This window comes from Labrus mixtus, chromosome 22 (genome assembly GCF_963584025.1).
Source record: "Labrus mixtus chromosome 22, fLabMix1.1, whole genome shotgun sequence".
NCBI lineage: Eukaryota > Metazoa > Chordata > Actinopteri > Labriformes > Labridae > Labrus > Labrus mixtus.
The window spans coordinates 11726329-11737913 of NC_083633.1; the positions used below are offsets into that span (position 1 = coordinate 11726329).

An 11585-nucleotide genomic window follows, 5' to 3' on the forward strand; every position below is an offset into this window, starting at 1 on the left:
GAAGTTGTTGTTCTCTTTTCCGGTCGGAGCAAAGCTGTCAATTTAAATCAGTCTCTGAATTAATTTACACATATATAGAAAATAGAAGAAGAAAAAAAAGTGTGTATACAATTGTAATAATGTTACAAAAATAATCAACTTACCAGTTCTTAAATTAATTAATATCGTCGTTTGTCGGGAAAGATATTCAATCTTAGAATTTATTTTACGGAAGTTTTTAATTAAAAAAATAAATAAATAAGTAAAGCATTTTATTAGTCGATTACTGAACGATTCAATGATGTTTTTTGTAGTAAAAAATTATCACATTGTGCTTTAAGTGACAAAAATCTCATGACTCGATTTTTACAAATTTACACGGCCAGGTGGGGGCGCTGCTTCTCTTTTTTAGCATTGGATTTTGCACTGTTTAGTTGAATGAACATTAATGTAAAAATAAATAAGAAAAATATGATATCAAAACTACAATGGAATGGGCTCTTACTGTACATCATATCAGACAATCTATAAGAAATGTAAATGTTTATTTAGTAAAGTTCTATGCAACAGATCAGACGAAGCATATTAACATAAAACAACACTCATACAATGAGTATCACATCAGTGGCCACATTGCTGATTTCAAGTGGCTGGCTTCCATTCACACAGAAAGTTTTACTTGAAAAGGAATGTAATTCTGCTTTCAATAAATTAAATAAACACAGAGGCAATAAGCAATCACATATCAGGACTAAAAGTAAATGGCATCAGAAATTTTAACTGACATTATATTGCAATTACAAATGAATCTTAGTCATTCACCCCATGTTAGTGAGTCAGCAAAAAGAATAACAAATGTAAGATAAGTAATATGAAACCAATATTACAAGTTCCTGAGTTAAATAGAAAAAAAATATGTTTTATAGAAATACAGTCAGATATTTATAGGTTGGCAAAATTAGTTTTAGCAGCAATTATAAGTTATAATGTGAGACTAAACATGTTATATACAGGATCTTTTAAATGCATTTTTAAGTCAGAGTAAAGTCACTGTGATTTGGCAGAACCTGGAGGTAAATGTCAATCTTTTATTGAAGTAAATAAATACACACGACATCACAAGAGGCAGTGTTGTCAATGCGGGGGTGACAGGGACTTTTCAGAGTTATATCCTCCAACATCTAAACCACACTCATCATTGCTGTTAGAGTCAACAAGTCTCTCTCCTCCTCTTCCCCTTCCATCCTCCTCATCTTCCTCCTCCTCCTCCTCTTCCTCTTCCTCCTCCTCCTCCTCTTCGTCCTGCTCTTTACGAGACGCTCTCTCTGCCTTTGGACCTTTACATATCTTAAGGTGACGGGTGAGGTGGTATTTGGTGAGGAATGCTTTGTGGCATTTCTCGCAGACAAAGTCTCTGCGGCCCTCGTGAGAGTTCATGTGTTTTTTCAAGTGGTTGGTCTTGAGGAAATGTTTGTGGCACTTTGGGCACTGTATCCGGCGTTCACTGTGGTGAAAAGGGGAGATAGTATGAAAGAATACATTAGATCAGGTTTATTTAATCAGGTAATTATGTTGAGATCAAGACAGAAACAGAAATGCTTAAAATCACATCCATTAGTTTGCCAATGCAAGGAACTGTTTTACAAAGAAAACATAATGTTACATACTGTGTGTGAGAGAACATGTGTTGTTTCAGGTCATGTTTCCTGATGAATGCGCGGTCACAGAGGTCACACTCGTGCTTCTCTGCACTGGTGTGGATGAGCATATGTGACGCCACATGGGCTTTCTGAGTAAAGGACTTCTCGCAAACCGTACATCTGTAGTTCTTCTGACCTGTTGGGGGAAAAAAAAAATCAGTATTTCAAAAGCTGAAAAATGTTTTCAACAGAAGTGTGACATATTGGGAACAACCCTTCTACTAAATCTTGACACGAGTTGAATGAAAAGATTGATCGTGCTCTCAACACAGTCAATTTCTATCTTGTTTGTTTTGATCTTTTTTTAATGGACTCCTGAGTCTGTCAATAAAGATGATGAATTGAATATGAAGCCACAGCCTGCAGCTGGTTAGGCTTAGCTCAAATACTGGAGAAAAAATGCCTTGAAGAAAAGATTTAATGAGCATCATCAAACTTCTCAATTTCTAAAAAGGTCTATTTATCTCTGTAAGAGGTTTTAAGGGGTGTTTGAAATTGTCATTTTTTTACTCTGAGGCAACATGTTAGACAACTTACTAATATATATATTGTTGAATTCTATATGTAGCTTGTTGGGAGATAATGATGCTACTTGGGTGGGGCGTAACAAAACAACAACAAATGTTTATACTTCAATTCCTCATGTACACACCTGTGTGAATCTTGAGGTGCATCCTGAGGTTGCTGGGATCGCTGAAGGCCTTACTGCAGTATTCACACTTGTGTGGTTTCATCCCGACGTGCCCCATGAAGTGCACGTTGAGCTTAGTGGAAGTGGTAAAAGCTCGGGAGCACATGCTGCATTTGAATTTCTTTTCCCGGACATGACCCTGACCTTTCGCTCTGGATGTAACATTATCACAGTTCCGGTTACCATCGCCCCTGCTGCTGCTGTTTTCACCGTTTGTTTGTCCGGCAGCGTGGGCGTGACAGGGCCATGGGGACGAGGAGGAGCTGGACGTCCCGTTGGTCAGCTTCTCTTCCTGGTGAGTGTGTTGCTGTGGTTGCTGCTCTTGTTGCTGCTGCTGTTGTGGTGGTGGTTGTTGTTGTTGTTGTTGTTGTTGTTGTTGATGTTGTTGAGAATGGTCCTGCTGTGATGGGCTGTGGCTGTGTGGAGGTTGGTTTTGGCTGTGGTTGGCGTTATGGCTGCTCAAATGAGACTTGAGCTCGGAGAAGGAGGAGCACTCTTTGCCACATTGGCAGATGTGGCCCTCGGGTACCTGAGGAACACCTGAAGCGACATTAAGGATGATGGAACATTTATTAATGGATAACCATGTCAGCAAGGAATAAACACATGCTCTAAAAGCTGAAAACTGTGCAGGTTTAATCTTCTTTGTCTCATCTCACCTAGCAGCCTGCAGTAGTCTCTGCTGTAGTAGAAGAGCAGCTCCTGGTCTGGATGGATCTCTCTGGTTGTACAGAAGAACAGTTTACCGTTGGCAGGGTACGCCACCAGGTTCTGCTCCTCACGCGTCCTAGACACACACAAACATAAAATATTTTTTATTCTTTAGGGATGTTTTTTTTTTTTTACCCCCCTATCGCTGTAAGCTGAGAATCCTGAGGATAAACCAAGATGATCTGTCATACCTGGCTTTGCAGACAAACATCATCCAGTTGCACTCATTCTCATCTGTTGTCACGATGTAGAATTCCAGCACATTGTTGTGGTACATCTGAAAGAGAGAAATGGGTCCTTCTTCTTATTAAGATTTTTTTCATGTACTGTTACAACCACAGTCGGACGAAAAAAGCAGCTGCACTGACCTTCCAAACTTGTGGCGATTCCTTTTGTGGCCAATCAGAGAGGTCCACGTTGCTACAGTGCTGGCCCACCATCGGTCCAAAGCAGGTCCTTTGAGGAATAACGTCTCGTGCAAAAACTCCTGAAATGAGCATGAACACACTGAAGTCAGTGACATAATGTTTCATTTGGCAATTCACTACCTTTTGTCATAATTATTTTCAGAAGAGATCTTAACATTCTAAAGGTAATTCTTCTTTTGTTATTGTCTAAATAATCATGTTTGGGTGCAATATTTTAAAAAGTCTCTTAATAAAACTTTACCAAAACTAATATTTGCACAATGCAAAGGAGGTTTCTTTAGGTTCTTTATAAAAATGCAGGAATTTATTTTAAGAATGTGCTTACTAATATTAACAATAACATTTGATATTATCCTAAATACTGTCATCACATCTGACCACAGAATAGTGCACTAATAGCCACAGTCTTTTCCTGTTGAAGGTGATTTATTCTCTTACCCAACGGTTCATCAGCCACTGAGATGCGCAGGCACAGTGCACGTGGCAGAGAGAGGCGGGCTCGGCTCTGAATGGGCGTATCGAGGATGAAGGTGACTGGGCCGTGCTCTGGGCAGTCTGAGGTATATGAGCGCTCACACAGTGTGCACCCTGGGGGACGAGAACAACACAAGAGTTTAAACGAGCGAAAGTCACTTGAATTGCTTGTGAACAGTTTAAAATTATTATGTTTTTGTACACCACGCTCATTACACTTAAACTTGAGTTGTTCCAATATGATAGCAGTGTAGGGAATGCTCCGATACTACAATAAATACTGTGTGAGGTATTAGCTAGTGCAGCAATACAATATAAAAAACTTCTGCAGCAGAGTTAGGCTTCTGTCAGTGTGGTAGTATACAGCAGAACAAATATTAATTTGATATCGCATCAATCTATGACATACTGTTAATATCAGAGAGGTACTTTGCAATGGATTCTACTCATTTTGAAATCAGTATCATGAAGAAAAAAATTGTTTTAAAATGCTCCAACTTTAATTCTACCAACGCTGTCTATGACTTTTTTGTAAATAATATAGTTTGTAATGACACACTTACATATGGTGAAGCCAGTGACCATGTTCTCCTTGTTGGCAGCAGAATCCTCGAGCTGCAGGGTGGAGTTTACCAGCACAAGGTTGTTCTCTGGACCCAGCGACACCTCCGCAGTGATGGGGGAAACATTAACTGCCTCCAGCCCCATCCCAGAGTGTCCGTGGAGCGACACAGACTCCAGCTGGCCCTGACTGGTCATGGAGCCAGTGAGCACAACACTCACCACCCCTGAGTTCAGCTCCCCATTTGAATGGAGCTGCTCCCCAAGTCCTCCTGCTCCACCTCCTCCACCACCAGCGTTGCCCACTCGGCCCCCCATGTGATCCGACTCCATCACCACCGGTAGTTCAAGCACAGGGGGTCCATGCAGGGGCATCACCCCACCAGATGAGTCCACCCCAGTCAGACCCTCATGCGGCTGAGGCTGCCGTCCTCCTCCGAGCTGCTGCTGGGTGTCAGACACAGACACCACCCCAACTCCTTCCATGTTCGCCAGCTCCTCTCCCATACGGTCAGGAGACATGGGGCTGCTGACACGTGACTCCATGGCCAACCCTGTAGAGTCCAGCTCATGAGCACCAGTCTGGTGGAGGTCTCCCTGGCCGCTGACCTGTCTAGAGTCCATGGGTACCAGGCCCTGCTCCAGTGGGCCTCCAGGGCCACTGTAGTGATCCAGACCTGAGGGGTTGTTGCTGGCCACAGACAGAGTCCCATCCATGTTTAGGCTGCTGGGATGAATGTACTGAGGTGGTGGACGGTCTGCCAGATAGGACAAAATACCTACAGCAGGAGAGAAAGGGGGAGATTATAGCTTATAATATAATCTCTAATTTTTTAATTGAATACACTGATCAGCATTGATGATTTATTCTATAACTGCATTTTTAGTACAAGAATATGCCCAACTACTTGACACATTTCAATCCAGATAATACATTTCAAACTCAAACAGTACTTCACCTGGCAATATGTGTCTGAAGTAGCTGCTCTCCAGGTGCGGGTATGGAGGGGGCGGCAAGGAGTAGTTCCTCTCTGGCAGGCCACACATCACTCCTCTGTCACTCAGTGGACCCATGGGAAGCATCAGAGAGAGGGCAGAAGGAAGGGAGCCCAAGGAAGGACCCAGGCTGGGGATGGCCACTGGCATCCCTGAACAACATTTCAGCATGGACACTTAAGACAAATGGAATGTGTATAAACCATGTGACTATGTGATGCAGCTTGAGACAACACGGGGCGTCTTTCTTTCCTACCTGAGGTGGGGATGGGGTTATGTGTGGGGGACGTTGGCAGACCAAGGTGGCTGGCACTCACTGAGGGCACGCTGAGCTGGTCCATGCCCACAGGACTCAGGTTCATCTCATTCATCCTGGGAAAAGCAACATCAGGTTTGTTGAAACTGAAAGATTTAGTTGAGTTACAGACACTTGTAGTTATGTTCGGCGCAAAGAGTAAAGTATTACCAGAAAGTTTACAAAAAGATGTTTTTGTTTTTAGCTCAGAAGATGAAGAGCGTAGAAGAAAATGTCATTTTAAGCATCAGTTTGCGAGGACAACTTTAAAACAGAAGTGTATTTCTGTCATTGGAATTAAATTGTGGAATTCTTTAAATAATGACTTGAAGGTGTTCAGATATTTCAGTTTAAGAAAATGTACAAGAACAAAGTTATCAGACGGTATGAAAGTGGCAGTGAGTGTGTTTTGTGTGTGTTTTTTTGCTTCTACTTTCTGAGGAAGTAACGACTGAATTGTCAGATTTGTTTTACGTTGGCGTGATATTCATTCATTGACTGTAATTGGACAGAACCATCCAGATATTTCTTGTTTGCTTTTTGAGTAAGGGGGCATGCAAAACAAGAATTATTCTTCTCCCTGCTCCTTTACGTACATGGGATAAAGTGTGAATTTTTCCTTTTCTGTTGTGTGTTTTGACATGTACGGAACAAATTTAAAAAAATGAAATGAAAGAGTAAACTAGGACTGAGCAAAGAGCTAAGAAGCTAAGTAATATAACAAGAATTATCTTGTTGTTTTGCTTGTTTGCTGCTGTTTAGACACAGCTAGCAGATGGAAATGATGCCTCTTTTATCTTGGTATAGCTCTCACCAACAACACTTGAATATAGGATTAATTTAAGCCTTGTATAAAAGGCAGGACATGTAAACAACAACTTACCTGAATTCAACATCTGATATCCATCAGTAATGGTGTACTGCTGTTGGAGTTCTCATTATCCTCTTCCTGCTGAATAAAATTGTAAACAAAACATAAAGCATCGAAGTGCAAGTCATACTTTCATTTAAATTATCATTTAAATAGTTAAACAACAGTTAACACGTCGTTGAAACTGACAAGTCGAAAGTAGTTGGCTATGCATCCACCACTTTGGTAACGATGCTAACATTAGCCTTACCAGCTTACTCCTGCAAATACGGTTCAAAAACATATTTCTCGGGTGATACAGCCAGTTAAAAGTACAGCCACACTGCAGTACGACCGCGTTACTTTAAATGCATAATTGTTCCTAACTGGAAAAGGAAGATGCATTGAAAACAACAACATACCAACACAATGCCTCGATGAAAGGGGCCATGACAGTAATTGCCTCGAATGCGCATGCGCTGTAAGAACGGATGTTTTTGGCTGATCACAGGTCAGTTCTCCCTCTTCCTTTCTCCAGATTCCCTGAGGGAAAAATGAAATCAGCAATTTGTAGGTGATAAAGTTATGAAATATTTTGTTTTATTACACAACTTTGCATGACTACCTATATAGATAGCCTGCCTCCAAACCGTGGTGTTTACTTTCTGTAAATTATTTCAATAGCCTATAGGAGCAAAATTTTACTACATGACCTCTGTATGGGGCGCCGATTGTAAAGTTGCGCACACTACAAATAACAACATTTCTCCACATTTAGCCCTAAAAAAAATCATTTTTTATTCACATTTAGAGAAATATTTGTGAACTTTGTTATATCTACTTTTGTGAATAAAAATGTAAAATAATTTCATTGGCAAATATAAATGTTAAATATTATATCTAAATGTTGAATGTTTTATCTAAATGTTAAATGTTATATATAAATGTTAAAAATACATGTCCTGATTCTAAATATTTAGCTACGTTTCTAAACATTTAGTTTACATTCTATATATTTAGCTTTGATTATAAATATTTACAATCTTAGCTAAATATATAGAATGTATTATGAAATTATCTTACATTTTTATTCACAAAAGTAAATATGACAAAGTTCACAAATATTTCTCTAAATGTGAATAAAAAGTGATTTTATTTTTATGGCTAAATGTGGAGAAATGTTGTTATTATTTGTAGTGTGCGCAACTTTAATGTCTCCCACAGGTGCAGAAAAACAGCCACGTGTCAGGCTTGCTGTGATATGTTGATTGTAACACTTCATTGCCTGTATTTTTAAATACAATCGGCAGTTGAAAGCTGTAATTAATGAATGTGATCATTAGGGGTTTGGGTAAATAATTTATTTCTTTAATGTGTCTAAATCCTGTCAGAAATGACTGAATAAGTTTATAAATGTATAAATTCAGTCACTTGTAAATGTTTGCCTTATTCATTATGAGAAAAGGAAGGAAGTGTTATGTAAACAGTTTAATCTTGATGAAGAAAACTATGACTCCATCTCCGCCCCAGATCACACCCACTCTGCCTTCTACAGCCTCAAAGGGCCAACAAGCAAGTTATCACACAGACAGACAGAGTCCCGATCAAGAAGTGTCCCAAACTGATTCACAACGTGGCGAGGATTTAAAGGAAACTGTTGCTCAAAACAGCAGATGATTGTAAGGAGCATTTGACAGGGTAAGTTGCGTTGCTTATAGATTATAGTGTAAATATAATTGCATATTTAATGCTGTTTTATCTAATATTTTCTCATATTTGATTAATAGAAAGGAGTCTATGGAGAACATTCCCTATGTCCCCTCACTGGCTCTCCACAGCTTCTCTATGGACATGGATGGAGCGCACTACAGGGATGCTCTCCGGGTTGGACTTCCCTTTCACCTAGACGCAGCATACCTCGACAGTGTGCACAGCCAGAGGTTACCCTACAGACAATTGTCATATTTCCCTTTTCACGGAACTCTCGGTGTGTGTGAATATACCTTCGAGCCCGCGTTCATTCGGAAAAGGAACGAAAGGGAGCGACACAGGGTGCGCTGCGTAAACGAAGGTTACGCGCGGCTCAGAGAGCATCTGCCGCACGAGTTCGAGGACAAACGGCTCAGCAAAGTGGAGACACTGCGTGCGGCTGTTGACTACATCAAACACCTGCAGAGTCTGCTGGACGTAAACGTGTCCGGGATGGAGTTGCCACCTGGAGGCGCGCGTAACTGCGCACAGCAGAGGACAGAGTTCAGCAGTGTTTGAAAATCCAAAGTTGGCCTGCAGGGTCAACGGGGGAAAAGACAGACTCTCTCTCTCTCTCTCTCTCTCTCTCTCTCTCTCTCTCTCTCTCTCTGTGTGTCTCTCTTTCTTTCTATGTGGTCGGTTGTAATTAATTTGTGAAGACAGTAAAACAAATCCCAACAAAAAACAATTTCCTTTGTCTAATTTTTCCAGTCTTCACATTGTGCATAAAATTCGTTTACATACAGGGAGATTAGGGACAAATATTGTAAGTATAAATGAATGAATATCGAATAAAATGTTAAGCTTTGCCGCCTGTTGCAGAGGTTTGTGGCATTGAAAGCAAAAGTCTCATAATTCTGACTAAAGATTCTGAAATTCATTAAAAAAATAAAAGTTCAACAAAATAGTCTTAATCATTGTATGAATGTAGGGCAAATGTATTTTTAAATCTATTTCCACATATTTGTGAAATTAAGTTGCTTTATAATTAAATCAAAGTGGGAGAGCAGAGATCATAGCAGAAGTACAATATACTTGTGGGTCCTATTATACCTGTTTTTATTTCATAAATAATCCCCAGTGCATCAAAGGTAGGCTTTAAACATCTTGAAAATTGAACACAAATGAAATAGTCCAGGTTTACTTATCTGAGACACTTCTCTGTGCACACAAATATTGATATTGATTCTGTTCTGGAAACTCTGGACATAAAATCTTATCATTCTTAACATAATCTAACCTCATACTCCAGAGCGTTTACAAAAGGTTACTGTAAAATACCATAACAAGTACAGTTGTGCTTTTTCCTGCTCTTAAACCTCTCGTTCAAAACAGTTACTGGACTGTTTTTGTGTTTGTGTTCACCATTCCTGTCATTTTAATACGTGTGTATTTATCCCATTTATGATTTCATTTATTTTCTTACATGCCATGAATCATCCAAGTGCCTCAGAATAATATGAGCCTTGATATTATTCTGTCATTATTAATGGTATTATGCCTTAAAGTCAACTTATCTCCATGAAGGACTTAAGTTCCCAAATTAATAAATGTGCATTATTTCTTCTCAAATAAAATAAACAGCGAATGGTCCTAATGTAACTTAGCATGTGATGATACTTTTCAGCTATGCTGCGTGTCTTGGCTAGGACATTCTTTAAACAGAGATTTCTATTCTAACAAGTTTTCCTGGTTTCAATAAAGACAAAAGACAACATTTTTAAATGGGTGCAGCACATTTGTCAAAGGCAAATTTAACCAAGGGGACAAAAAGTGTATCATCATTTTGTACTGTATGGTATGGTATGGTATGGTAGCGTAATGTGCATGTGCTTATCTCACACAAACATTTACTTCAAGAGCTCCAAAACTCCGTCTGAACCCTCCTGGTTAAGAGACGTACAAAAAGTTTATGACACTTTTATTTAATCGCATTGAAATCAACCTGAAAAAACCTCTTTTGAACTTTGACCTTTGTTGATAGACTTATTCTGACAGAAAAGGAAACCTCTGTTTTATTTCTCTTATGGCCTTCAGAATATGGTTACAGAAGGAGAAAGCTTAACTGCTCTCTGAGGTACAGAAACTACATCTTAAGCCACAAGTGTCCGTTCTACAGAAAGTCTCCATCATTGTTTTGAGTTACCTGAGATCTTAAAAGACCACCTAGCCTACTTAGTGTACAGTCTCAGGGTCCTCGGGAAGTTTTTCTCTGATAATAGCTTAAGGAATGCATTTATCAGGGAACCCTCAGCCCCTCAACAGGAACCCCCCAAAGAACCCCCTCTCTTTCAACCCTGTTTGTGTGTTAATACTCTCAACCTCCGCTGACATGCACGGAAACAGCCATTTCTTAGATTCAGTCACACCAAAACCACAAATTGAGGGGGAGAAACATGACATTGTATACAAGTAAAGGGAGTTTGGAGACCAGCAGAGTGCAGTGTTAGTGAACCATACAGGTATGGAAGAACAGCATTGACTGCCACAAAGGCATGACATAACCATAACATAAGGTGTTTGGCTGAGGAGTTTGTGAATTAGAGACGATAATTAGCCAAGTGCTGGTACCCGGGGCTTGATGGTTCAGTGGCTCTCTGAAGATCGAGAACATGAAGCTACTTAAAGGAAAGCATCCGCCATAATGGATGTTTTCTTTCCTGATGCACACAGGCTGATTCTAATCAGATTCCTGCAGAGATTTCATGCAGGAATTCCTCGATTTACTGGAAAAGTTGCTGCTGATGCAGGGCTGTGATATATTCCAGAAATCAGAAGAAACCTTTATGGAATGATCTGGATCAATCAGAGATTTCTGAAATCACACATCACCCACAGAAACCTTTCAAACTCAACCCTGCTTTGACTTTGGGAAAAATAATCTAAGATGATGAGGGAATAGCTGCATGGGTTCAGATTGATATCTTTGATTTGCAAGAGATTGAATCTGTAATAATCCTGCTAATGTTGCCCTCTGTTTTAAAGCTGCATATTTGTGCAAGACGGGAAAGAATATTTCCTGCAAACATGCACGATGACTTGGTAAGATAAGGTTTATCAGCTGAAGTCAGATCAGTGCGGGACCACCAGGAGAGGCTGCTGGGACGTGTTGAGACAGACAGAGCCCACATTCACAGACGGAAACGGAACG

The 11585-nt window shown here is 40.0% G+C and overlaps 2 protein-coding genes across 6 annotated transcripts; one reads left to right on the plus strand and one right to left on the minus strand.

Annotated features, from left to right (window-relative positions):
- Nucleotides 1-505: 505 nt before the first annotated feature.
- Nucleotides 506-7194, minus strand: prdm4 (PR domain containing 4). Of its 5 annotated transcripts, none has more exons than XM_061029830.1 (12): nucleotides 7108-7194; nucleotides 6719-6787; nucleotides 5797-5912; nucleotides 5504-5692; nucleotides 4547-5323; nucleotides 3948-4097; nucleotides 3450-3568; nucleotides 3273-3358; nucleotides 3030-3157; nucleotides 2332-2910; nucleotides 1647-1815; nucleotides 506-1483 (listed from the first exon to the last, which is right to left on the minus strand). In XM_061029830.1, the coding sequence occupies exons 3-12, from the start codon at nucleotides 5909-5911 to the stop codon at nucleotides 1114-1116; spliced, it is 2682 nt and encodes an 893-aa protein (XP_060885813.1). In that variant the 5' UTR covers nucleotide 5912; nucleotides 6719-6787; nucleotides 7108-7194; the 3' UTR covers nucleotides 506-1113. The 5 variants fall into 5 exon arrangements, with proteins under 5 accessions (XP_060885813.1, XP_060885810.1, XP_060885811.1 ...); XM_061029827.1 differs by having other exon boundaries at nucleotides 5504-5716; XM_061029828.1 differs by having other exon boundaries at nucleotides 5504-5716; nucleotides 6719-6784; nucleotides 7108-7150.
- Nucleotides 7195-8145: 951 nt separating this feature from the next.
- On the plus strand, nucleotides 8146-9102 carry LOC132956676 (achaete-scute homolog 4-like). Its single transcript, XM_061030248.1, has 2 exons — nucleotides 8146-8383; nucleotides 8473-9102. The coding sequence occupies exon 2, from the start codon at nucleotides 8483-8485 to the stop codon at nucleotides 8951-8953; it is 471 nt and encodes a 156-aa protein (XP_060886231.1). The 5' UTR covers nucleotides 8146-8383; nucleotides 8473-8482; the 3' UTR covers nucleotides 8954-9102.
- The last annotated feature ends 2483 nt before the right edge of the window (nucleotides 9103-11585 follow it).